Source organism: Acipenser ruthenus, chromosome 17, assembly GCF_902713425.1.
Source record: "Acipenser ruthenus chromosome 17, fAciRut3.2 maternal haplotype, whole genome shotgun sequence".
NCBI classification, from domain to species: domain Eukaryota; kingdom Metazoa; phylum Chordata; class Actinopteri; order Acipenseriformes; family Acipenseridae; genus Acipenser; species Acipenser ruthenus.
The window spans coordinates 46,688-72,886 of NC_081205.1; the positions used below are offsets into that span (position 1 = coordinate 46,688).

General features: G+C 46.7%; 1 protein-coding gene across 8 annotated transcripts in view; it reads left to right on the top strand.

Annotated features, from left to right (window-relative positions):
- LOC117423390 (septin-9-like) overlaps positions 1-11,882 on the top strand; it is a 45,401-nt gene extending 33,519 nt beyond the window's left edge. For 7 of the 8 annotated variants that reach the window (XM_058989654.1, XM_058989655.1, XM_058989653.1 and 4 more), the window contains 4 exons: positions 843-938; positions 1,211-1,307; positions 9,287-9,338; positions 9,789-11,882. In XM_058989654.1, the coding sequence (XP_058845637.1) occupies positions 843-938; positions 1,211-1,307; positions 9,287-9,338; positions 9,789-9,921 (378 nt within the window). In that variant the 3' untranslated portion in view covers positions 9,922-11,882. Of the gene's footprint in view, positions 1-842; positions 939-1,210; positions 1,308-8,112; positions 9,266-9,286; positions 9,339-9,788 lie in introns of those variants that run through there. The other variant, XM_058989656.1, reaches the window with a different exon arrangement.
- The last annotated feature ends 14,317 nt before the right edge of the window (positions 11,883-26,199 follow it).

Here is a 26,199-nt window from a genome sequence, read left to right on the forward strand (position 1 = left end):
CGGTTCCATCCTGTGCCTGTTTATCTGACTCCATTCACTGCAGTGTGCCTGCAGGCTATAAAAATAACCCCTTCCTTGTGTTGCTCTTGGACTGCACTCTGAGCTGAGTGAATGTGAAGCAGCGCTGGCATTCACGTCTTGCTCGTTCTGGCTCTCCCAGCACAGCTTTACAGTGAAGGCTGCTTTTGGGGTCTGTTTGAACTTTATTTCCATGTGCTCCTCTGCTGTCTCACTTACTCCTCATTGCTGATGTGGCGGTGGGCGAGGCCCGCTGACATCACTTCCTGGGAAGCTGGTCCAGTCATTCCTCACAGCATGAAGCCCAGCCTGCCTCAGTGCATTGGCCGTTCATTTGAACATGTTTATTAATAGCAGCATGCCTCTCACATCATACTTCATTAATCAGGAACATCAGGAAAAGGGAGCCTGTATCTATCTAGGTGTTTTTTATTCCCCTTTAGCTGCCATTTCGCATGCTGCAGCTGGTGATGGCAAAACAGTAAAGTGTTACATTTCCTGAAGCTGAACAGTCCATGACTTCAAATGGATTACAATCCCACACATTTCTACGAAATCTGTGTTTCCTTTTTGCTCTGTGTGTGTGTGTGTGTGTGTGTGTGTGTGTGTGTGTGTGGTGGTGGTTTTTTTTTTTTTTTTTTTGATAGCTGTGTTAACTATTAAAATAACTGACTGGTAACCCTTTGAATGAGGGCCTGTGTTGGGATCTTGTGAATTCTGTATTGCAAGTTCCAGGAGTTCTAATATACTCGACATCGCCATTTTGACACCATGGCAATAAATGTGAGCGGTTTGAAGAAGCATGCAGTTGTGTGTTTGTGCAGATCAGGGAGGAACTTGGAGCCCACGGCATTGACGTGTACCCACAGAAAGAGTTTGACGAGGACACTGAGGACCGCATGATCAACGAGAAGATAAGAGTGAGTGTCTGCCTGATCACTGAAGAGACACGGCTGTGTTCAGCTAGAGACTCGTGGAGAGGCGAGCTGGCCAGCAGGCGCTGAGGTTTGGCTCCAGTGGTTGCTGTGCGTTACAGCACAGCACAGGAAAGAAAAGGAAAGCCGCTTTAGGAAAATGATTGATTTGTAGATTTCTTCATGTAATGTCAGATCCGTCTCATTTGTTTAGTTCGTGTGACAGTTTTTCTCTTTTCTACTCGCCCGCCTCTTCATGCTTCTGTTTTGCCCTCCAGGAAATGATTCCATTCGCTGTGGTCGGCAGTGACCAGGAGTACCAGGTGAATGGGAGGAGAATCCTGGGGAGAAAAACGAAATGGGGCACCATTGAAGGTATGTTAATGAGTAAATATGAAACGGGATGCGCGATGAAGTGGGAAGTGGTCTGTATGTGTGCTCATGTCAGGCTCTGCTCTGCTTTATGATAAGGATTCCTTTCTTGGGCTGGCAAAGACAAGTTACCGAAGTTACAGACCTACTTGCACAATGAATAAGCTTATAAGCTTCTATTACACAGTGTGCCTCCGGGTGCCACATGCAAAGTGCAAGCTAACCTGACTCCACACACAAGCCATGCACAGCGTGTGTGCAGTTTCCTTTGTTCAGAACAAGGTTCTTATCAGTAAACCGTACCTGTAGTAATGGAAGCAAATACTCTGGGCCACTGCATTACTGTATATGCTTGTATAACTTTACCTCCTCCATGGAAAAGCAATGGTCTGATACCTGAGAAGTGCTGCTGTGATTTACAGCAGTATGCCAGAGAACATTCACAACGCTGTGCTACTACCAAGTATCCCCAGAAAATGAGATGTGAACACAATGTAGAGAGATCCTACAAGAACAGCTTTTTAAAAATAAATCAGGTCTGACAATGGAAGCCAATTAGAACAGGGAGAACATACAGACCCCCCCCCCCCCCACACACCATACATCACTGCCTGCAGAGACACCCCCCCCACACACCATACATCACTGCCTGCAGAGACACACCCCCCCACACACCATACATCACTGCCTGCAGAGACACACCCCCACACACCATACATCACTGCCTGCAGAGACACACCCCCACACACCATACATCACTGCCTGCAGAGACACACCCCCTCCCACACACCATACATCACTGCCTGCAGAGACACACCCCCTCCCACACACCATACATCACTGCCTGCAGAGACACCCCCCCCACACACCATACATCACTGCCTGCAGAGACACCCCCCCCACACACCATACATCACTGCCTGCAGAGACACACCCCCCCACACACCATACATCACTGCCTGCAGAGACACCCCCCCCCACACACCATACATCACTGCCTGCAGAGACACACCCCCCCACACACCATACATCACTGCCTGCAGAGACCCCCCCCCACACACACACCATACATCACTGCCTGCAGAGACACACCCCCCTCCCACACACCATACATCACTGCCTGCAGACACACACCCCTCCCACACACCATACATCACTGCCTGCAGAGACACACCCCCACACACCATACATCACTGCCTGCAGAGACACACCCCCCTCCCACACACCATACATCACTGCCTGCAGAGACACCCCCCCCCACACACCATACATCACTGCCTGCAGAGACACCCCCCCCACACACCATACATCACTGCCTGCAGAGACACACCCCCACACACCATACATCACTGCCTGCAGAGACACACCCCCACACACCATACATCACTGCCTGCAGAGACACACCCCCTCCCACACACCATACATCACTGCCTGCAGAGACACACCCCCTCCCACACACCATACATCACTGCCTGCAGAGACCCCCCCCCCCACACACACCATACATCACTGCCTGCAGAGACACACCCCCCTCCCACACACCATACATCACTGCCTGCAGAGACACACCCCCCCACACACCATACATCACTGCCTGCAGAGACACCCCCCCCCACACACACCATACATAACTGCCTGCAGAGACACACCCCCCTCCCACACACCATACATCACTGCCTGCAGAGACACACCCCCCTCCAACACACCATACATCACTGCCTGCAGAGACACACCCCCCTCCCACACACCATACATCACTGCCTGCAGAGACACACCCCCACACACCATACATCACTGCCTGCAGAGACACCCCCCCCCACACACCATACATCACTGCCTGCAGAGACACACCCCCCTCCCACACACCATACATCACTGCCTGCAGAGACACACCCCCACACACCATACATCACTGCCTGCAGAGACACCCCCCCCCACACACCATACATCACTGCCTGCAGAGACACCCCCCCACACACCATACATCACTGCCTGCAGAGACACCCCCCCCACACACCATACATCACTGCCTGCAGAGACACCCCCCCCACACACCATACATCACTGCCTGCAGAGACACACCCCCCTCCCACACACCATACATCACTGCCTGCAGAGACACCCCCCCTCCCACACACCATACATCACTGCCTGCAGAGACACACCCCCCCACACACCATACATCACTGCCTGCAGAGACACCCCCCCCACACACACCATACATCACTGCCTGCAGAGACACACCCCCCTCCCACACACCATACATCACTGCCTGCAGAGACACACCCCCCTCCCACACACCATACATCACTGCCTGCAGAGACACACCCCCCTCCCACACACCATACATCACTGCCTGCAGAGACACACCCCCACACACCATACATCACTGCCTGCAGAGACACCCCCCCCCCACACACCATACATCACTGCCTGCAGAGACACACCCCCCTCCCACACACCATACATCACTGCCTGCAGAGACACACCCCCCTCCCACACACCATACATCACTGCCTGCAGAGACACACCCCCCCACACACCATACATCACTGCCTGCAGAGACACCCCCCCCACACACCATACATCACTGCCTGCAGAGACACCCCCCCCACACACCATACATCACTGCCTGCAGAGACACCCCCCCACACACCATACATCACTGCCTGCAGAGACACACCCCCACACACCATACATCACTGCCTGCAGAGACACACCCCCACACACCATACATCACTGCCTGCAGAGACACACCCCCACACACCATACATCACTGCCTGCAGACACACCCCCCTCCCACACACCATACATCACTGCCTGCAGAGACACCCCCCCACACACACCATACATCACTGCCTGCAGAGACACCCCCCCACACACACCATACATCACTGCCTGCAGAGACACCCCCCCCCACACACCATACATCACTGCCTGCAGAGACACACCCCCCCCACACACCATACATCACTGCCTGCAGAGACACACCCCCCCCACACCATACATCACTGCCTGCAGAGACACACCCCCTCCCACACACCATACATCACTGCCTGCAGAGACACCCCCCCACACACCATACATCACTGCCTGCAGAGACACACCCCCTCCCACACACCATACATCACTGCCTGCAGAGACACACCCCCCCCCACACACCATACATCACTGCCTGCAGAGACACACCCCCCTCCCACACACCATACATCACTGCCTGCAGAGACACACCCCCTCCCACACACCATACATCACTGCCTGCAGAGACACACCCCCACACACCATACATCACTGCCTGCAGAGACACCCCCCCCCACACACACCATACATCACTGCCTGCAGAGACCCCCCTCCCACACACCATACATCACTGCCTGCAGAGACACACCCCCACACACCATACATCACTGCCTGCAGAGACACCCCCCCCACACACACACCATACATCACTGGATGCAGAGACACACCCCCCTCCCACACGCCATACATCACTGCCTGCAGAGACACCCCCCCCCACACACCATACATCACTGCCTGCAGAGACACCCCCCCCACACACCATACATCACTGCCTGCAGAGACACACCCCCACACACCATACATCACTGCCTGCAGAGACACCCCCCCCCACACACCATACATCACTGCCTGCAGAGACACACCCCCACACACCATACATCACTGCCTGCAGAGACACACCCCCTCCCACACACCATACATCACTGCCTGCAGAGACACACCCCCCCCACACAACATACATCACTGCCTGCAGAGACACCCCCCCACACACCATACATCACTGCCTGCAGAGACACACCCCCCTCCCACACACCATACATCACTGCCTGCAGAGACACCCCCCCCCCCACACACACCATACATCACTGCCTGCAGAGACACCCCCCCCACACACACCATACATCACTGCCTGCAGAGACACCCCCCCCCACACACACCATACATCACTGCCTGCAGAGACACCCCCCCCCACACACACCATACATCACTGCCTGCAGAGACACACCCCCACACACCATACATCACTGCCTGCAGAGACACACCCCCTCCCACACACCATACATCACTGCCTGCAGAGACACACCCCCACACACCATACATCACTGCCTGCAGAGACACACCCCCTCCCACACACCATACATCACTGCCTGCAGAGACACCCCCCCCCCACACACCATACATCACTGCCTGCAGAGACACACCCCCACACACCATACATCACTGCCTGCAGAGACACCCCCCCCCACACACACCATACATCACTGCCTGCAGAGACCCCCCTCCCACACACCATACATCACTGCCTGCAGAGACACACCCCCACACACCATACATCACTGCCTGCAGAGACACCCCCCCCACACACCATACATCACTGCCTGCAGAGACACACCCCCCTCCCACACACCATACATCACTGCCTGCAGAGACACCCCCCCCACACACCATACATCACTGCCTGCAGAGACACCCCCCCCACACACCATACATCACTGCCTGCAGAGACACACCCCCACACACCATACATCACTGCCTGCAGAGACACACCCCCCCACATACCATACATCACTGCCTGCAGAGACACACCCCCACACACCATACATCACTGCCTGCAGAGACACACCCCCTCCCACACACCATACATCACTGCCTGCAGAGACACACCCCCCCCACACAACATACATCACTGCCTGCAGACACACCCCCCCCACACACCATACATCACTGCCTGCAGAGACACACCCCCCTCCCACACACCATACATCACTGCCTGCAGAGACACACCCCCACACACACCATACATCACTGCCTGCAGAGACCCCCCCCCACACACACACCATACATCACTGCCTGCAGAGACACCCCCCCCACACACCATACATCACTGCCTGCAGAGACACACCCCCTCCCACACACCATACATCACTGCCTGCAGAGACACCCCCCCCACACACCATACATCACTGCCTGCAGAGACACACCCCCCTCCCACACACCATACATCACTGCCTGCAGAGACACCCCCCCCCCACACACCATACATCACTGCCTGCAGAGACACCCCCCCCCACACACACCATACATCACTGCCTGCAGAGACACCCCCCCCCACACACACCATACATCACTGCCTGCAGAGACACACACCCCACACACCATACATCACTGCCTGCAGAGACACCCCCCCCACACACCATACATCACTGCCTGCAGAGACACACCCCCCTCCCACACACCATACATCACTGCCTGCAGAGACACCCCCCCCCACACACCATACATCACTGCCTGCAGAGACACCCCCCCCCACACACACCATACATCACTGCCTGCAGAGACACCCCCCCCCACACACACCATACATCACTGCCTGCAGAGACACACACCCCACACACCATACATCACTGCCTGCAGAGACACCCCCCCCCACACACCATACATCACTGCCTGCAGAGACACCCCCCCCACACACACCATACATCACTGCCTGCAGAGACACACCCCCCACACACCATACATCACTGCCTGCAGAGACACACCCCCCTCCCACACACCATACATCACTGCCTGCAGAGACACCCCCTCCCACACACCATACATCACTGCCTGCAGAGACACCCCCCCCACACACCATACATCACTGCCTGCAGAGACACCCCCCCCACACACCATACATCACTGCCTGCAGAGACACCCCCCCACACACCATACATCACTGCCTGCAGAGACACCCCCCCCACACACACCATACATCACTGCCTGCAGAGACACCCCCCCACACACCATACATCACTGCCTGCAGAGACACACACCCCCACACACCATACATCACTGCCTGCAGAGACACACCCCCCCACACACCATACATCACTGCCTGCAGAGACACACCCCCCTCCCACACACCATACATCACTGCCTGCAGAGACACACCCCCACACACCATACATCACTGCCTGCAGAGACACCCCCCCCCACACACACCATACATCACTGCCTGCAGACACACACCCCTCCCACACACCATACATCACTGCCTGCAGAGACACCCCCCCCCACACCATACATCACTGCCTGCAGAGACACCCCCCCACACACCATACATCACTGCCTGCAGAGACACACCCCCCCACACACCATACATCACTGCCTGCAGAGACACACCCCCCCACACACCATACATCACTGCCTGCAGAGACACACCCCCCTCCCACACACCATACATCACTGCCTGCAGAGACACCCCCCCACACACACACCATACATCACTGCCTGCAGAGACACACCCCCTCCCACACACCATACATCACTGCCTGCAGACACACCCCCCCACACACCATACATCACTGCCTGCAGAGACACACCCCCCCACACACCATACATCACTGCCTGCAGACACACCCCCCCACACACCATACATCACTGCCTGCAGAGACACCCCCCCCACACACCATACATCACTGCCTGCAGAGACACCCCCCCCACACACCATACATCACTGCCTGCAGAGACACACACCGCCTCCCACTAATATTGTCCGTCATTATGCAGACACGCTTGCTCCTGTGATTTTGTAATACATCGTGAATCTCTCCCTAAAAACTGGACATGGGATCCTGATGTCTTGTCTAATTATTGTCCCATTTCTAATTTACCTTGAAAAGCTTGTTGTTGCTCAGTTGTCTGCATGTCTCTCTGCTAATAATCTCTTTTGAAAAATTTAAATCTGGCTTTCGAAATGGCCCTGCTTACATTTAATGATATGCTTTTACCTTGTGTCCCTGGACGCCAGTTGATCTCTGCTGATGCTGGGCTTCTGGTGCCTACAGTGATAAAACGCAGCTCTTGTGGTGGAAGAGCCTTTCGTCACGATGCACCTGTATTATGGAACAGTCTTCCAATTGAAATCCGTAAAGCTGACTTAATAAATGCATTTAAATCAAAGCTTCAAACACATCTTTACACAGAGGCCTTTCTGTAGATCGGGATGGCCTATTTTAGAGTTGTTTATATGTATATATTTTTTCCTTTTTGTTGTTGGGTGTTTTTTGATATTTTATTGTATATTATATTGTATTATTGTATCGTGTGTTTATTTGTAATGTGAAGCGCTTTGGGATGCCTTGGCATGAAAGACGCTATACAAAATAAATTTGATTGATCTGATTCTGTTTCTCAATGATAATTGTTTGTCTCATTTTGTCTGCTATGTGCAAATTGCCGTGTATTTTCATTCAAATAATTTGTATTGTCTCTGACAGGTGGCTAGTGTACACTCCAGCCTTTATCTGGGTGGATATTGTGTGTCTCATATAAAGCTGCTATCTACATTCTCTGACTGTATTCCATCATAAGGCCACTGTAAGCAACAGCAATGTAACTAACATGTAAGACCTTACATTGCTGCCTATGTTCTAGGTGCAGTTATACAAATACGATTTTCATTTACAAACTGACATCTAAAATTCATACATGCATTCTCACTTGAGAAGCTAATGCATGCTTGTTGTGCATTTAGTCGAGTCTTCAATTCTCTCTTGTGAAACGGTTTCAACACACGGAATTCCTCAGAAGTTACTCTGTGATTGCTCATGTTTGTGTCTGCATACTTTTTTGTGCTGTTTTACACTGCAAGACTGCCCTCTAGTGACAGCTTTTGAATGATGCATGAATGAATTTACAGTCAAATTCTCCACGTGAGCCTTCCCAGAGCATCACAATAGCAGCTCACCGAAGGGATGCTGCTCATCCTGAGAATCTGCTCATTATTTTCAGAAAGGAACATTTTCATTTTGTAATTTGTTGTAATGTGCAGCATTGTATGTTGAGTATTAAGCTTGACTTTCCCTTGGGTAACTGGGTCAGTCAAACTGTAGCCTAGTGACTGGGGTGGAGCTGGGTTGGAAATGCAGATCTGCTTGTGTCTTTAACAGGAGCTCATGATGTCTTAAATCTTTGTTTTTCAGTTGAGAATATTGCACACTGTGAGTTTGCATATTTGCGAGACCTCCTGATAAGGTTGGTATTCATTCTAAATTGTACTTTGAGAATAATGACCCTGTCTGTACAGGACATGTCGCCTGGTTGTTTCGTAATGACCTCTTTGGTTTTAATGATCCATTATAAAACCTCTCTAAATGAAAGACTTTTTATCTTTTGAAAGAGGTTTTATCTGTCTAATATTGTTTATAATATCTTGTATTACACATTCATGGATTCATTTGATTGTTTAACCAATATTTAAATTTTAGTGTAGCATTAAAAAAAATGTGGTTCCTATTATAAATGTATACAATATTTTAATGCATAAAACTAGCTAGGAAGTATAATTAAACTGCTCAGACCCCTCTGACAGTTTGCCTTTGCTTCACAATAGGACCCAGTGTGTGTGTTGTAAGACGCTGCTACATTGACAGCAGTGACTGTAGCGGTGGCTTTAAGCTTCATGTTGTGTTTGTTTTATTACAGAACACACATGCAAAACATAAAGGACATCACCAGCAGTATCCACTATGAGATGTACCGTGTGAAGAGGCTGAACGAGAGCAACGCGTACTCCAATGGGGTTTCTGAACAAGACGCTTCGACCAATGAAATGTAAAGCAGGCCTCGCAGGCCACACCCCTCCGTCCACCTGGATCAGCCAAAAAGAAAACCAACTTGAACAAAGTGCCAAATGTGACCAAATGTGTGTGTGTAGAGTATGTAGTGTGTAGTGTCTATGAGCTTCTGCTCACTCTGAAACCTGTCTGAATCACACTGGGGACAAACTGCAGCAGCCTGAAAAGAGAGTCTAGAGCCTGGGGCTGGAGCAGACTGAGGTTAAGCTTTGCTGTGTGTGTGTGTCTCTGTATGTTTGTTTGTTTGTGTGTGTGTGTCTCTCTCTGTGTGTGTCTCAGTGTGTGAGCAGTAAGAGATGTGTTCATAGAGGGGAATGTGGCAGGTCGTGATGTGGGGTGCTTGTTTATAAAAGTTGCTGTGAGTTTACAGTAATAATGTTCAGTTGGGTTTTATAACAAGTTTTCTGAATGTTTGGCAATTTTGTAATTTATTTGTAGTACTTGCTGTTAAATAAAAATAGTTTTAGAAAGCTTTCCTAAGTAAGGCTGTTGGGATGGTTTGAGTTGAGGGGGGAGAGAGCTTGGTAAAGGTTTTGGTGGATTTAGTAAATTGAGAGATGGGGACTGCTTGTCTAACTGGTCAGGCGAGTTCAGAGTGATTTTATAGAATTGCAATGCAGACGATTGGAAGTAAACTGCACGGTGTAATGTGTGTAGCATTGTTAGGTTTGTGTAGCAGCGTTGACAGGGCTGTCTGATTGTGTAATGTGATGTTGACAGGGCTGTGTGATTGTGTAGTGTGGTGTTGACAGGGCTGTGTGATTGTGTGTAATGTGTTGTTGACAGGGCTGTGTGATTGTGTGGAATGTGTTGACAGGGCTGTCTGATTGTGTGTAATATGTTGTTGACAGGGCTGTGTGATTGTGTGTAATGTGTTGTTGACAGGGCTGTGTGATTGTGTAATGTGGTGTTGACAGGGCTGTCTGATTGTGTGTGCAGACAGTGTAGAGTAGCATTTCATTCATTGTTTTCTGGACCTTTGTTGTAAACTGTCTGATTGCTTCTTCAGTGCTGTTCATTTGCATTTGTCCTTGAATATTTGTCCTGTTTTTGCGAAGGACGGGGTGGGGGTGGGGTCACAATATGTTTATTAGTTCTGCTTTCTGTGCCTTATGTAAACCTAATAAGAGCTGTGTTATTTTTCCTCTAAAGTAAAACATGTATAATTTGATGTAATAAAAGATCAACTCTTTGTACTGAATGGAAAGGTATTGCCTCTGAATGCAGATCATGGTTGGTGAGATCTCCTCTTCCAGGCGCACTCTTTATGATCTGTTCTGATGATGACTTGCTCTTATTTATTTTTCCTTTGATTAGCACCTTTCTTTTTCTTTAGGGGGCGGGGGGGGGGGACTAGCTCGAGATGGATCCAGTGTGTGTAACATGGTCTTCAGCACAAAGGACACACTGTTGGATCACAGTACAACATGATGGGATTTGCACAACCTGTCTAGCTGTGTCTTGCATACTGATCGTCGTGCTGCTTCGATGTACAGTGTGTTTCAGTTCAATAGCTATAGAAGTGCAGCAAGCTCCTCTGTGGATCATGTATTTATCAGTGTGCATTTCTGACATCTTGAATCTGTTTACTAAACATGATGACACCTCACGCCCTTCCAGGGGGGAGGGGGGATTCATTGAGAGCACTTCTGTCTGGGGGAGGGGGGATTCATTGAGAGCACTTCTGTCTGGAGGGGATTCATTGAGAGCACTTCTGTCTGGGGGAGGGGGGGATTCATTGAGAGCAGTTTTCTTGTTCATTTCTTTATTCTGTTTTTGTTTTGGCAATTCAAAGATTTAAGCATATCTTACATTTTTCAATATGGAATCTATTCATTGTGGGTAAAAATAATACAAATATTAGGCTTTTTTGTTAACAAATGATGATAAATAACACACTTTATGTTTTATATCATTTCCTAAAATAAACATTTGCAAATTTGTGTTATGTTTTTTTTTTTTATTTATTATTATTTTGTTAACCTATAACATTTATCCCAGATGCAAAACTCTGGGACTTTATTTAGCAAACTGGCTAATTTCCATTTCTATCCAGCAATGCTCAGTGGTGATGAAAGAAAAGGCAACAATAATATCCTTCTACAGGAGTGTGACCAGTGAATACGTGGCTGTAGCGGAGAAGGGGCAAAACGATTGAATTGCATTCTGAACTCATGGTCGCAACTCCAATGTTTGAGAAATTCCAAGTTCCTTCAAAAACGAATCCGATGTTGCTTGAATAAATGCATCATTATTGTGCTCATTTGATCAAACTTGGATAATTTTTCTTCTCATTCATTATGTGTATTGATTGCATTTATCATTTCCCAACATGCTTTTTACTATCTAGAAAGAGACACAAAATAGAGAGCAGAATATTGTAAAGCAGTTGGAGTGCCAGCACAATGAAAGGCTGCTTTGAGGAGAGTGTTTCCAGGGCTGCTCCAGGCAGCTGCTACGACAGGGATGCTCTCACAGAGCAGTGGCTGAGGGTGATGTGAATGCAGTCCTTTTACATGCGCTGCTTTCATATGCAAGGGATTCTTTCCTCTGGAGCAGCTTCACTCTGGCACTCCTTTCTCTTCTATTTCCATTTTATTCTGTGATACGCGGGAGCTACAAAAAAGAAATCACACAGAAAAGAATCCTATAGAAACCCCCGCCATGAAGCTGCTGTGAGCCTGCCCAGCTAATCTGCATGAAGGTAATGTCTCACTAATTAATTAGCGGCGGCTTGTGGAGGGCCTTGGAATCTGAGCATGTTTTGATTTTTTTTGTTATGAAGCCACTGAAACACGTTGTTAGTAGTTTGCAGCAGGACAACACACAGGAGAGACAGCACTTTCACATCGCTGTGCTTCCTCTGCTTGTTTTCTAAGCTCGTCTCTGTTTGCTTTTCTGTTTTTGTTTCTTGCATCCATCCGTTTATTTATTTATTTATTTTTTTCTGACGTCCCTTTACGTCAGTCTCTTTGCATCAAGGAGATAGCGTCCATCTCGATTAATCGAGTAAAAGGCCGCTGTCAATTCAATTCAGAGAAAGGGGGGGAAGTTGCTGGACTGTTTAACAGTGCCAATAAAAGAGAGAAATGAATGAGTAATCCTGCCAATGAAAGAGGGGGAGCCAGGAGTGGGCTGGGTTGCATGCTGCTCGGGGGTTCAGGAAAGTTGGGGTGTCTGGTGCTCTTTAATAGCTGATAGTTCTGTGTTCTTTGTAAGCAGGAAACACTTTGACGTCTGTTTTGACACCCAGTACTTCCTGGATCTCCTGTTTTATGAATGACTGAATATCAAGAATATTAGCTCAGAGGTCATTTGTAAGTTCTTAATATTAGTCATGCCACCCTGAGTTTCATCAGTTCTCAGAACCTAAGCCCTGTGAGACCAGGTCAGGATTTGAACTCCAAGCCGTAGGCATGAGCAGTTGCATTCTTAACAACACAAATGATCAGTGATGTTTTTTGTCAATTATTCTTGGAACAAATTAACTCAAATCCTTGATAACTAAATTTGATGAAGAATTAAAAAAGGAAACCATTATTTATTTATTTATTTTTTTCCCCAGCAACTTGTTCTGCGCACATGTGACGATTTGTTGACGGTTGCAATTGTTTTTACTTACAGTAGGTTTACTTTCGTTGCCAAATGGGTTTGGTTTTGAGTGCATATTATAAATGAAGGGAGTGCTAGCTGAAGTATAGCCCTGCTTGGGTTATACAGTGATGGCAGTTTTGAACAGGAACACATTTCTGGTGTGGGACTCCCTTCACTGAATGGAACCTCCAGTCTCCAGAGTTGGCTGATGTTTCTCGCAATGTTCACCAAAAACATAACAACACTGCCACCCAGTGGTATGGCTTGGCTAGTGCATTGTGTTTGTTTGGTTTGTGGAAAGCTGTAGCTGCTACTAAACATTTAACAGTCCTAATGATCATTTTTATCACAAATGTATTATTTATCATAATAATTGTAGCCTTGAGGAAGAAATACTGTTTTTCTACCTTTCTACCTATAGAAGGTAGGCTTAAGAAAAGCATTAACCACTGTCTATGTTTTTTGGGATTGCAGAAGTTTAGCCAGATTATTTTAGGATTGCAATAACATCTTTTTTCTATTAAAGAAATATAAAAAGCGTGCAGGCTCTACGGCACAGTAGCTGTTGAAATCAGCATGTCTTATTGAATGAAACACAAGCAGAAGGCCTGAGCTGTATGAAATCCACACAGCATGAAGCTACACTTTGTTCTCGTGGAGTAAATTGGTCTCTGCGAGCATATGGGCAATGCCAGTCTTTATTCTGGAGAATGGGAGAGATGTCTCAGGCTGTTACTTTAACCGGCACTCTGACCCAAACCTAATAATATGATCGGGTAATAAGGAATTCATTTTCCACTTGACTGCTCCTTTAAAACACAGGAGATGGAACTGCCTGCGTGTGACATAAAGGCTAAAGAAGATCAAAGCCTCTCCAGGAAAGAGCAGGTATTATTTTCATATTAAAAGAATCGGCACGCAGGGAGAGAATTCATAATGAGATCTGTGTGCAGATTCCTCAGACAGCTTTATACACAGGGGTGATGTTTCAGGTTGACAGTCATGGTGGAGAGGTATTCATTCAGTGTCTGTGCTGCACAATACACATAAATAAACACCAAGTCACACATTCATCAGCACAGTTTGTGTTCCTGTCTGCCTCATCTCAGTGTCTACTTGTAAACCTGTGGCAGCCGACAGAAGCACAGAGAGATTGGGAGGAGTGACACCATTGGTGATTATATTGATTTCCATCTGAGCAGGTACACCAGGCTGGGGGTGTAACCCACAACTGCCCTTACTCCTTGTACTCCATAGCCATTGGCTGCTTGCTGATACAGTGCCGTGTGCAGATCCATTAAGAAACCATCGCCAGGACTGCAGCTCCGATGCTCCCCAGCCAGTGTTTAAGAGAATATCAAACCTGTCGTAACTCATCTTTAAAGTGTTAATTCCTGCAAGTGCTTTTGTTCCGGCCATATCATTTAATCCTTAAATAAAGTCCACAGCATGCGGCTCCCAGCAGCCTGTGTGTTTTCATTGGAGCTGCAATCCTCTCAGTCCTTGAGGGGAGTTCATATCGGAGGAAGAGAACTAGAAGATATTAAGCAATAATGGGGACTCTCGTAGCCAGCAGGATTGTAATGTTTATTACCAAGACACACATGCACACACACATTCACATAGACACAGACACTCCCGCACACGCATATGTTTGCATTGCTATATTTGTGGGGACTTCTCATTGACTCTCACTATATTTTTATTTACTATTTCTAACTCCATTTATCTAAATTTAGATATTAAGAACAATATATTGCACTGAAAAGCTGCCGTGCAGTTAGGTATTGAAGGGGGGCATTGGGACCAGCCCAGACATTTCATATTAATAAAACTGAAATATTGTGTGCCACAGTGGATGAATTGGGGGCCTGGTGCTCTGATGGAAATGAGCTATTGATGAACAATCTCTCAGTTTTGCCTGACTCTTTTCTCTCTATATATTCCATGCTCTATTTCCCCCATCGTTTCAATGCTAGTTGTGTGACATGATTAACCATTTCATTCCCTTGGGGGTGACTCCTGAAAATGTGGGTTTAGGGTTGTGGGTTTGCGCCCATGAAAATGGAGGCTTTTTTTTTTTTTTTAAGAATGCACAGCTGGTATTTTTCAACAGAAGAAATCACTACTGAATACATTATGGACAATCTCGTCAGCCATGTTTGAAACATGAATTTAATGACCCCCATGACCAGTACCTTAATAAAGCAGATGCAGGATGTGTTCGCCAGCCTCTGCTATCTGCTTCCTGATTAAGAATGAATACACATGACAGCAGAGGGGCACCCAGCACCCTGCAGAGAGGTCGTGCTGTGGGATAGGAGCTGCACCTCATCATCCAGGATCAGAGAATCACATTTCAGGGAGGCAGTGCTCTGGGATAGGATCATCCAGGATCAGAGAATCACATATCAGAGAGGCAGTGCTCTGGGATAGGAGCTGCACCTCATCATCCAGGATCAGAGAATCACATTTCAGGGAGGCAGTGCTGTGGGATAGGAGCTGCACCTCATCATCCAGGATCAGAGAATCACATATCAGGGAGGCAGTGCTCTGGGATAGGAGCTGCACCTCACCTCATCCAGGATCAGAGAATCACATATCAGGGAGGCAGTGCTCTGGGATAGGAGCTGCACCTCATCACCTCATCCAGGATCAGAGAATCACATATCAGGGAGGCAGTGCTCTGGGATAGGAGCTGCACCTCACCTCATTCAGGATCAGAGAATCACATTTCAGAGAGGCAGTGCTCTGGGATAGGAGCTGCACCTCATCACCTCATTCAGGATCAGAGAATCACATATCAGGGAGGCAGTGCTCTGGGATAGGAGCTGCACCTCACCTCATTCAGGATCAGAGAATCACATTTCAGAGAGGCAGTGCTGTGGGATAGGAGCTGCACCTCATTACCTCATCCAGGATCAGAGAATCACATATCAGGGAGGCAGTGCTCTGGGATAGGAGCTGCACCTCACCTCATTCAGGATCAGAGAATCACATTTCAGAGAGGCAGTGCTGTGGGATAGGAGCTGCACCTCACCTCATTCAGGATCAGAGAATCACATTTCAGAGAGGCAGTGCTCTGGGATAGGAGCTGCACCTCATTACCTCATCCAGGATCAGAGAATCACATATCAGGGAGGCAGTGCTGTGGGATAGGAGCTGCACCTCATCATCCAGGATCAGAGAATCACATTTCAGGGAGGCAGTGCTCTGGGATAGGATCATCCAGGATCAGAGAATCACATATCAGAGAGGCAGTGCTCTGGGATAGGAGCTGCACCTCATCATCCAGGATCAGAGAATCACATTTCAGGGAGGCAGTGCTGTGGGATAGGAGCTGCACCTCATCATCCAGGATCAGAGAATCACATATCAGGGAGGCAGTGCTCTGGGATAGGAGCTGCACCTCACCTCATCCAGGATCAGAGAATCACATATCAGGGAGGCAGTGCTCTGGGATAGGAGCTGCACCTCATCACCTCATCCAGGATCAGAGAATCACATATCAGGGAGGCAGTGCTCTGGGATAGGAGCTGCACCTCACCTCATTCAGGATCAGAGAATCACATTTCAGAGAGGCAGTGCTCTGGGATAGGAGCTGCACCTCATCACCTCATTCAGGATCAGAGAATCACATATCAGGGAGGCAGTGCTCTGGGATAGGAGCTGCACCTCACCTCATTCAGGATCAGAGAATCACATTTCAGAGAGGCAGTGCTGTGGGATAGGAGCTGCACCTCATTACCTCATCCAGGATCAGAGAATCACATATCAGGGAGGCAGTGCTCTGGGATAGGAGCTGCACCTCACCTCATTCAGGATCAGAGAATCACATTTCAGAGAGGCAGTGCTGTGGGATAGGAGCTGCACCTCACCTCATTCAGGATCAGAGAATCACATTTCAGAGAGGCAGTGCTCTGGGATAGGAGCTGCACCTCATTACCTCATCCAGGATCAGAGAATCACATATCAGGGAGGCAGTGCTCTGGGATAGGAGCTGCACCTCACCTCATCCAGGATCAGAGAATCACATTTCAGAGAGGCAGTGCTCTGGGATAGGAGCTGCACCTCATCACCTCATTCAGGATCAGAGAATCACATTTCAGAGAGGCAGTGCTCTGGGATAGGACCTCAAATATGACCTGGTAGAGCTGACAATGTGTTAAAATGAAGTCCCTCTCAGCATGTTCCTCAATCACCCGGCACTGAGTGACAGAAAGGCCATGTCTATCAATAGTGGTGATGTGTATGGGAGCCAGGGCTCCAGCTTGCAGCTAAACTGCTTTTGAACTCACTCCAGTGCTGGGAGATTATTCACCCTGGATACTGCACTTCAGCACAGGCACAATTAGCCCCAGCTAAGTAATCTTGTTAGCGTGATTCACAGCTAAATGGAACTTGATTAAATGGGGCTATCTATTGCCACAGCTGGAGATGGGAAGCGTATAGCAGGAGATGAACAGAAAGGAGTAGCAGGCATACACCTGCATGTGGACAAGATAACTCGTCTTTAGACTACTGTATAACGCTGAGGTCTAACCAAGGGTTAAATCAATTTTAGCACAAGCAACACAAACTCCCCTGATAGTAAAATACAAATAAAATAACAAACTATAGATATAGAGCAAACTAGGGGAGATGTATCTGTATCTGTGCTGAGACTCTTCCACTGCACAGCAGCGCCAGAGCAAGAGAGATACCACAGCTTGGGAATAATGATAACAGAACACTGCAGCCCTCTCTGACCTTGACAAATGAGACAAGTGGCTGAGGCTCTGACACGGCTTGAGAACGAAGGCTTTACGGGCTTTAGCTCCTACGCTGATCTGAGGAAACTGCAAGCAGGGGCCTCATGCAGTAACACAGGTCTGCACAAGAACGAACAGTCTCTACTATCTACAGGGGCAAGCAGGGACCTTGTACAGTAACACAGGAGCCTGCAGGTAACACAGATTGCTGCATGCACTGAGGGGCTAATATTCATTGTGCTATGAATATTAGCCCCTCAGTGCATGCAGCAATCTGATGTGCTTCTCCCAAGCCATGCAGCCGCTTGCTGAGTTTCACACAATGCTGTTCATTCCAGCTCTCCTGCAGGCCACACACATACACTCCGCTCATTGGATTATCAGACAGTAATGCACTACTGGGCTTTGCACAAACTAACTCATACGCTGTGAACAGGAATTAGGCATATCAGTTGTGAGGGAAGATTAAAAGAGATTAAATTACAATGAAGTAAGTGGCAGCCCCTTTCTTAATTTAGTCACTTGCTCCTCTATGAGCTACTGTACTCCTGCAGTGCCAGCCAGACAGCAAACACAGCCTTCTTACTGCAAGAGGCGTTACAGTAAAACCTCCCTAATTATTGGTTCTGAATACAGTCTGATTATTAAATACAACCACATTCTCAACTGCATCCCCTGCAGCCGTGCCAGGTCATTCATTCTTGAAATTCAAATACTATGAATGGCTGGAGCACAACTATACCCTTAGATTCTGTAGCCTGAGCTGCCATGAGCTGTCTGTTCATTTAATGTCCATTAATATGCAGTTCAGTGTATTATTGGGTTTCTGTCCACACCTGCTTGTGATGCAAGTTGAAACAAACTTGCATACAATCCATTTTTTCCCATTTAATTATTTTTTTAAGCATTGGAACCTATTTTGGGTATTATAAAGGACAGCTTGAATAAATATATTTAATTGAATAGTTTGGAATGAATGGCATGTCTTTTTAAATAAGTATAGGGAACAGTTTATAAAATAAGGATCTGTCCCAGGCTGTGTCCTTACTCAGCCCATCAAACAAAGAACACAATGCCGGAATTTCAGGTTCTGTGTAATTAGGATGTGATGTGTGAAGAGATCAGGTACGACAGAAAAGCAGAGGGTATCCGTATACAAGAACTAAAAGCGTACCTTTTTAATGAGAACCTACTTATAAAATAATGACCCCCGCCCTTCTCTTGAAGTTATTATTTGAGATGTAATTACAGCTCGCTTTTCGCTCCCTCTCCCACCCTTTCAGATTCATTGTCAATCAAGATAAGGAATGTTGTAATTTGGCTTTGTTAGAAAGCTGACACTGAAGCCCGTATGTTGTTTTATTGGGGAGATGACATATTTGGAAATAGGAGTGTGGGAGGTTGCTGTGCCAAGGGGACTGCATAATAACTGTGCAAAGTGGACACTCACATATGCCAGCATTTTTATCAAGAAATAAAAGAGCTGCCCAGAATCATGTTTGTTAGAAATTCCATCACGCTCCATCGCTGTCCGGCGCTGTCCATCTCGTGGAGGTTTGAAGCAGATCACAATGGTTCAAGTGCTTTTGAACAGGGTTCGAATAATTCTTAAAATCAAACAAACAAAAAATGACTAGAGTGTGTGATGTCATAGTTTGTGTTTGAGACTGCAGCGGTACAGTCTTCTAGAGACGTTTTCATTCTATGACATCACACACTCTAGAATGAACATTTCTCTCTGTTTTCAGCTGGCTTATTTGCTTTTTCAGGGAGCCTATTTATTTGCAATATGCCCTGAGGGCACAACATCTTGTTCTTCGAATCACCTTCCCTACTACATCGTCTGCTTGTAACCAGCCTTCTCTAAGTTGTTAGCTATTTATAATGTATTTCATCATAAAAAAAAAAACTTGTATGCAATCATTTGTTCTGAATGTTCTTTAAGAAAATCTTTTAAAAAATGATTCTAGTTGCATGTGTTATTATTTTTCAGAACAGATGTGCCCTGGAGCAGTTTAAGATTTATGAAAAGCTACTGAAGGAATTCAAAATAGACTGCAAGAGACAACCTCTCTCTAGTGAGACATTAAGCAATTGGCTCTGATCAAGGAGCCTAATGTAGAGGATTAAGAAGACTGAACCCCCCCCCCCACACACACACACATGCATAACCCTAACTGTAACCCAAACTCTACCCCCCCCCACACACACATGCATAACCCTAACTGTAACCCAAACTCTACCCCCCCCCACACACACACATGCATAACCCTAACTGTAACCCAAACTCTACCCCCCCCCCCCACACACACATGCATAACCCTAACTGTAACCCAAACTCTACCCCCCCCCCACACACACACACATGCATAACCCTAACTGTAACCCAAACCCTACCCCCCCCCACACATACACACACATGCATAACCCTAACTGTAACCCAAACCCTAACCCCCCCCCCCACACACACACACACACACACACATGCATAACCCTAACTGTAACCCAAACCCTAACCCCCCCCCCACACACACACACACATACACACACATGCATAACCCTAACTGTAACCCAAACCCTAACCCCCCCCCCCACACACACACACACATGCGTTAAAAACCCTAACCCTAGGTCGCTAGTCTGCACAGTGGAGAGCATGATCAATATTCAATATTCACATTAGGAGCAGTGCGCCTCTCTCTGTTATCTGCCCTCTAACCTTGTCTCAGAACCTGAATGAAATTGTAATAAAGGGTGGGGGGTGTTTTCCAGGTAATGGTACAATAACAGACCCAGCCAGCGGTGCTTCAGTATCTGATCGTATTCGTCAGCAGTGAACATTACCCCCCTCCTCCTCGCTCTACTCTGTAAGCTTCACTGCACTTTATCTACATATCCACCCTAATTGACATTTTCTATTTGGCAGGTTCTATTTCTCCTGCTTGTTGTTGCCTAGGAACCACTCACAGGGGCCTGAGCTGGTCACTGATACCCTTTGGTTGCCTGTCTCCGTGTAACCGTCTAATAACCTGAAAAGGGTGATAGGCAGTCCTCAGAGAATCTTAAAATGGAAAGAAAAGAACTATGTTTTATCCAGAAAAGAAGACAGCCCACTCCACTGCTTGCAGGGGTTACAATCAGGGAGTGCCTTAGACTTCCCAGTATTGATCTTCCTCCATGAACCCTCATATATCAGATCTTAACTCATCTCCTGAGCCACACTTGCTTTGCATTGGACTTCTGGAGACAAAACATTCTATTACTGTACACCAAGCTACAATCGATGTCTTACATGTGAAATAGTGAAATTGAAGAAGGGAACTATGAAAAAGACCTGGGAGTTTATGTTGACTCAGAAATGTCTTCATCTAGACAATGTGGGGAAGCTATAAAAAAGGCTAACAAGATGCTCGGATATATTGTGAGAAGTGTTGAATTTAAATCAAGGGAAGTAATGTTAAAACTCTACAATGCATTAGTAAGACCTCACCTAGAATATTGTGTTCATTTCTGGTCACCTCGTTACAAAAAGGATATTGCTGCTCTAGAAAGAGTGCAAAGAAGAGCAACCAGAATTATCCCAGGTTTAAAAGGCATGTCGTATGCAGACAGGCTAAAAGAACTGAATCTATTCAGTCTTGAACAAAGAAGACTACGAGGCGATCTGATTCAAACATTCAAAATCCTAAAAGGTATAGACAATGTCAACCCGGGGGACTTCTTTGACTTGAAAAAAGAAAAAAGGACCAGAGGTCATAAATGGAGATTAGATAAAGGGGCATTCAGAACAGAAAATAGGAGGCACTTTTTACACAGAGAATTGTGAGGGTCTGGAACCAACTCCCCAGTAATGTTGTTGAAGCTGACACCCTGGGATCCTTCAAGAAGCTGCTTGATGAGATTCTGGGATCAATAAGCTACTAACAACCAAACGAGCAAGATGGGCTGAATGGCCTCCTCTCGTTTGTAAACTTTCTTATGTTCTTATGTTCTTATGTTGTATCTCTCCATGCTGTAATCTTACACTGCAGTATTTACCAAAGTAGAGCCACTGTAGAAGTGTGGAACAAGGGGAGTGGGCCAATACTGGGCTAGGTGGCTCTGTGGAAACTGATCAGTACCTATGAGCCTAAGGTGTTACTGGCACACCCTGTTTGATTTGGTCTGAAAGACTACAATACATCTTCAGGTTGGGTTTAAGTTGAAACAAAACAAACCCCCTAGTACCTGAATTTATTTTAAAGGGCCAGAGCTAAGAGGAGAGGCTGTGACCTCACTATGACATGCATGTTGTTTTTTGCTGCACATCTCATTTGCATTAAAGGCCCTGTTTCATCCCATCTAGAAGCACATGTGTGAAGATACATTGGTTTCTGCGCACTGTTTATGGGGGGCAGACCCATTGTTTTATCATCTGATTCGGGATATTCTTCAGAACCTGCATTTGTCTTTTGCTCCATTGATTCAGCTGGACTCAGTTTACTGTGCATTGATGCTGCTCTTTTTTATGTCACATATTTATAAAGATGGCTAATTAGATAAATATACCGAGTAATCAGAGGCTGTTAAACAGATATTGCATAATTTGCTTAATGTGAAAGCAGCTTATTAACATTTAATTTCATTTGCAAGAGAAAGAAGCTCTTTGTTAGTGGTCAGGTGGCCCGGATTGGTTATTTGCTTTGAAAGCTTACTGCTTAAAATGCCTCCCATTGAAAAACGAATTCTGAGGACATGTGTCCTGCAGCCTTCCTCTACACAAGCTCTCTTGCCTGGGTTTCCTGACACTATAATTAAGGGCTGCAGCGCTCATCAATTGCACAAAGAAGGGCAAAGCTTGCAAATAGTGGGAGAAGGTCTAAGCAGCTTAATAAGCCCTTCCTTCTTGCTCAAATGGAGACACCAAAGCCCTTTCTAATGGGGAGGAGAGGGGGCAAGTAGCAAAAAAAAGATGTAACCAGTCTGTGGTGGAGTAGAAATGACCTGGAAGGGAGCTGGCTTTCTGCGGTGGGTCTGAATGACATTAAGGCGGTCAGGCATGTGCCAGGAAGGCCAGATTCATTTCCTCTCTGGGCACTGAAGCCTCCTTCCTCTTCAAAGCCAGCGCTCATTCTAGTGGAGCAGTGTTGCTTTTCACAGTTTATGCTGTGACCCCAATATTACCTGATAGCTATGGCAATGCTAATTAAACAGGTAAATCATGCCTTGCAAGGAGGACTGGAAGGTATCATGCAATTACAATTGAGTTATCCTTCGCACCTAAGATGCAGCATCTCCAGCTTGAGGTCATGTAGCTTTGAAAGAAATCATTGTGTGCATCAGAAAGCTGTTTCATACCCTTATTGTTTTATTTAATTACCTTTGGTACTGTACAGGAAATGCTGAAACGGTGGATGGAGAACCGTACTGTACTGTGTATTCTGTATTGCTCCATTTCACTGTCAATGAATTGTTCACAGTAATACATGCCAGAAAATGAACTTTATTTGTGTTGTGCTCCACTGGTTCATTACTGAAAATGCTCAGGATGGGAGTTTGAGAACCACTTGGACCAGCATCCTTAAGGCGCCCATTTGATGGCAATGGAAACTCTCTGTCCTTCTTCAACACGCTTCCATGAAAGATGGATTTAGTAACAATTCGCCTGATACATAATTCTGAAAAAGATCTTGATTTCTGCAGAAGCATGTATGAGTGATTAGGCAGGCTGGCATGCTAACTCAATTCGCTGAAGTGGGGGACAGGCAGCGGAATAGCTTGATCTCCACTTGATCAGCTCACTTCAGAACTGATAGCTGGTGGTTAGCGCTAAACCGGTGAGCTGGAAGCTGTCTGGTCTGGACTGTCAAACACACAGTCTGATTGCATTTGAGATTAGAGCAGCATGACTCTCGCCCATCCTGCAGGGAGGAGATGATGCAGCCGTTTCCCCAGCTTGTGCTGTTGGGGAGGCTCCATTCCCTCTATTCACGTGACCTTGGGGGTCATTGAAAGGAAAGCAGCATTAATCAATGTGACACAGGGACGTGAGGCAGACTCTCAGCACAGCGGCACACAGATCAAGCAGCTCCACAACCCTGGAAATGTAGGGATCTCATTGCGCACCTCCTAAAACTAATGAGATATAATATATATGCCATGCCTACAAACTGGAAATCTGTCTATCTGAATGCATTTAAGTATCTGGCTCTATATACAAGAGTGGACAGGGTTCACGAGGGTGGTGTGGAAAATGACTGAAGCAGCACATGAATCTTATCTGTTATTAAAACATGTAAGCAAATAAACGAATATACTAAAACATGAGAGCTTTCATCCAGTAGCAATAATAAAAAATACATTGGAATGATTCGAACTTGCAGCGAATGTAAATACTTCCACTGCTTAAATAAATGAAAGCATGATGAAGAATGGATAGAATCATAGCTACAGATTGATAGAAAAGTCTAGCATGTACAGTAGACACATATAAAACCTGCAATAGAAGGCACTGATAGATTCTGTCTCCAGTCTAATGTAGGCATTTACTGGAACCCATATATTAAAAACTGACAGGAGAGTTTATCTTCCTATAATGCCTAACATAAGGTGGCCATGAGTTCCCAATTTTAAAATGATTTTCAGCCTGCTAAACTTGCTTGATGGAATTTAGGGAGGCTTTGGAGATGCATTACAATGCAATGAATTCATCAATATTAATGCATCGGAATTGCTGGCAGGTCTTTCACTGAAGGAAAACGGCAGGATTAGGAAATGCGTGGAGCTGCTGATGCGCTAAAGATTATGTTTAAAGAATTTCCTGCTCTTAGATGCTGTAGAGGTCAGAAGATTCAAAGTGGTCACACGTGACAGAGCCTGGTTCATTACTAAATCAATCACCCATTGGTACATCTAAACAGATCTACCTGCTATCCAGCACTTATTCAAGGTGTACAGTCAGTGTCATACAGGGATCTCCCATAGCAGAATGCTACTGAAACAGTCAGTGCCATACAGGGATCTCCCATAGCAGAATGCTACTGACACAGTCAGTGTCATACAGGGATCTCCCATAGCAGAATGCTACTGACACAGTCAGTGTCATACAGGGATCTCCCATAGCAGAATGCTACTGAAACAGTCAGTGCCATACAGGGATCTCCCATAGCAGAATGCTACTGACACAGTCAGTGCCGTACAGGGATCTCCCATAGCAGAATGCTACTGACACAGCAAAGAGCAGCCTTACTGAAGAGGCTTCATTAGCCAGTCAGGTCAACACACTCATTATTATAAACACAAACTCACAAGTAAAATGATAGTGTGACAATGTACATTGAAACGGGTTCAGAATACAATGGAACACCTCACAGAGAGCACAATATGCTTCGAAACAATAACAACTACCGCGTTGTTTTCATGAGCCAGTGCGACTGGCTCTCACACTGTGTGGGATCAGCAGAAGCAGTGAAGCATCGGGCTCTGGCCATGGCTGGGATTGCTAACAGCCAGCATGCAAAGTCAGGTATTAGGAACTCATGGGGAGCAGTAAACACAGACCTGATTAGCCTGCTGATCATTCTATCCATTTTATTTGATTACTCAATGTAAGTTACCAGACTGTGTAAATTAGGTCCATACCGGACACACATCCATTGGGATCATGTTGACTTGCATGTAGATAAGCTCCTGGAATCAAAGCAACCCCTCCTTACTCCTTAACCACCTGGGTATCGGAGTGGAAACAAATCACCAAACACTTACATATGATGCAGTTTGCTGAAAAAAAATCCTTGCTGACAGTTAATTATTCATTTAGATTCATAAAGGCAACCCATGTAGTTTAAGTATGCAATAAATGTGATTAAGCAGTCAGCCCCTGAGACATTACAAGATCAGCTGAGCCCTGCTGTGCCTCAGAGGGTGGGAGGGGTG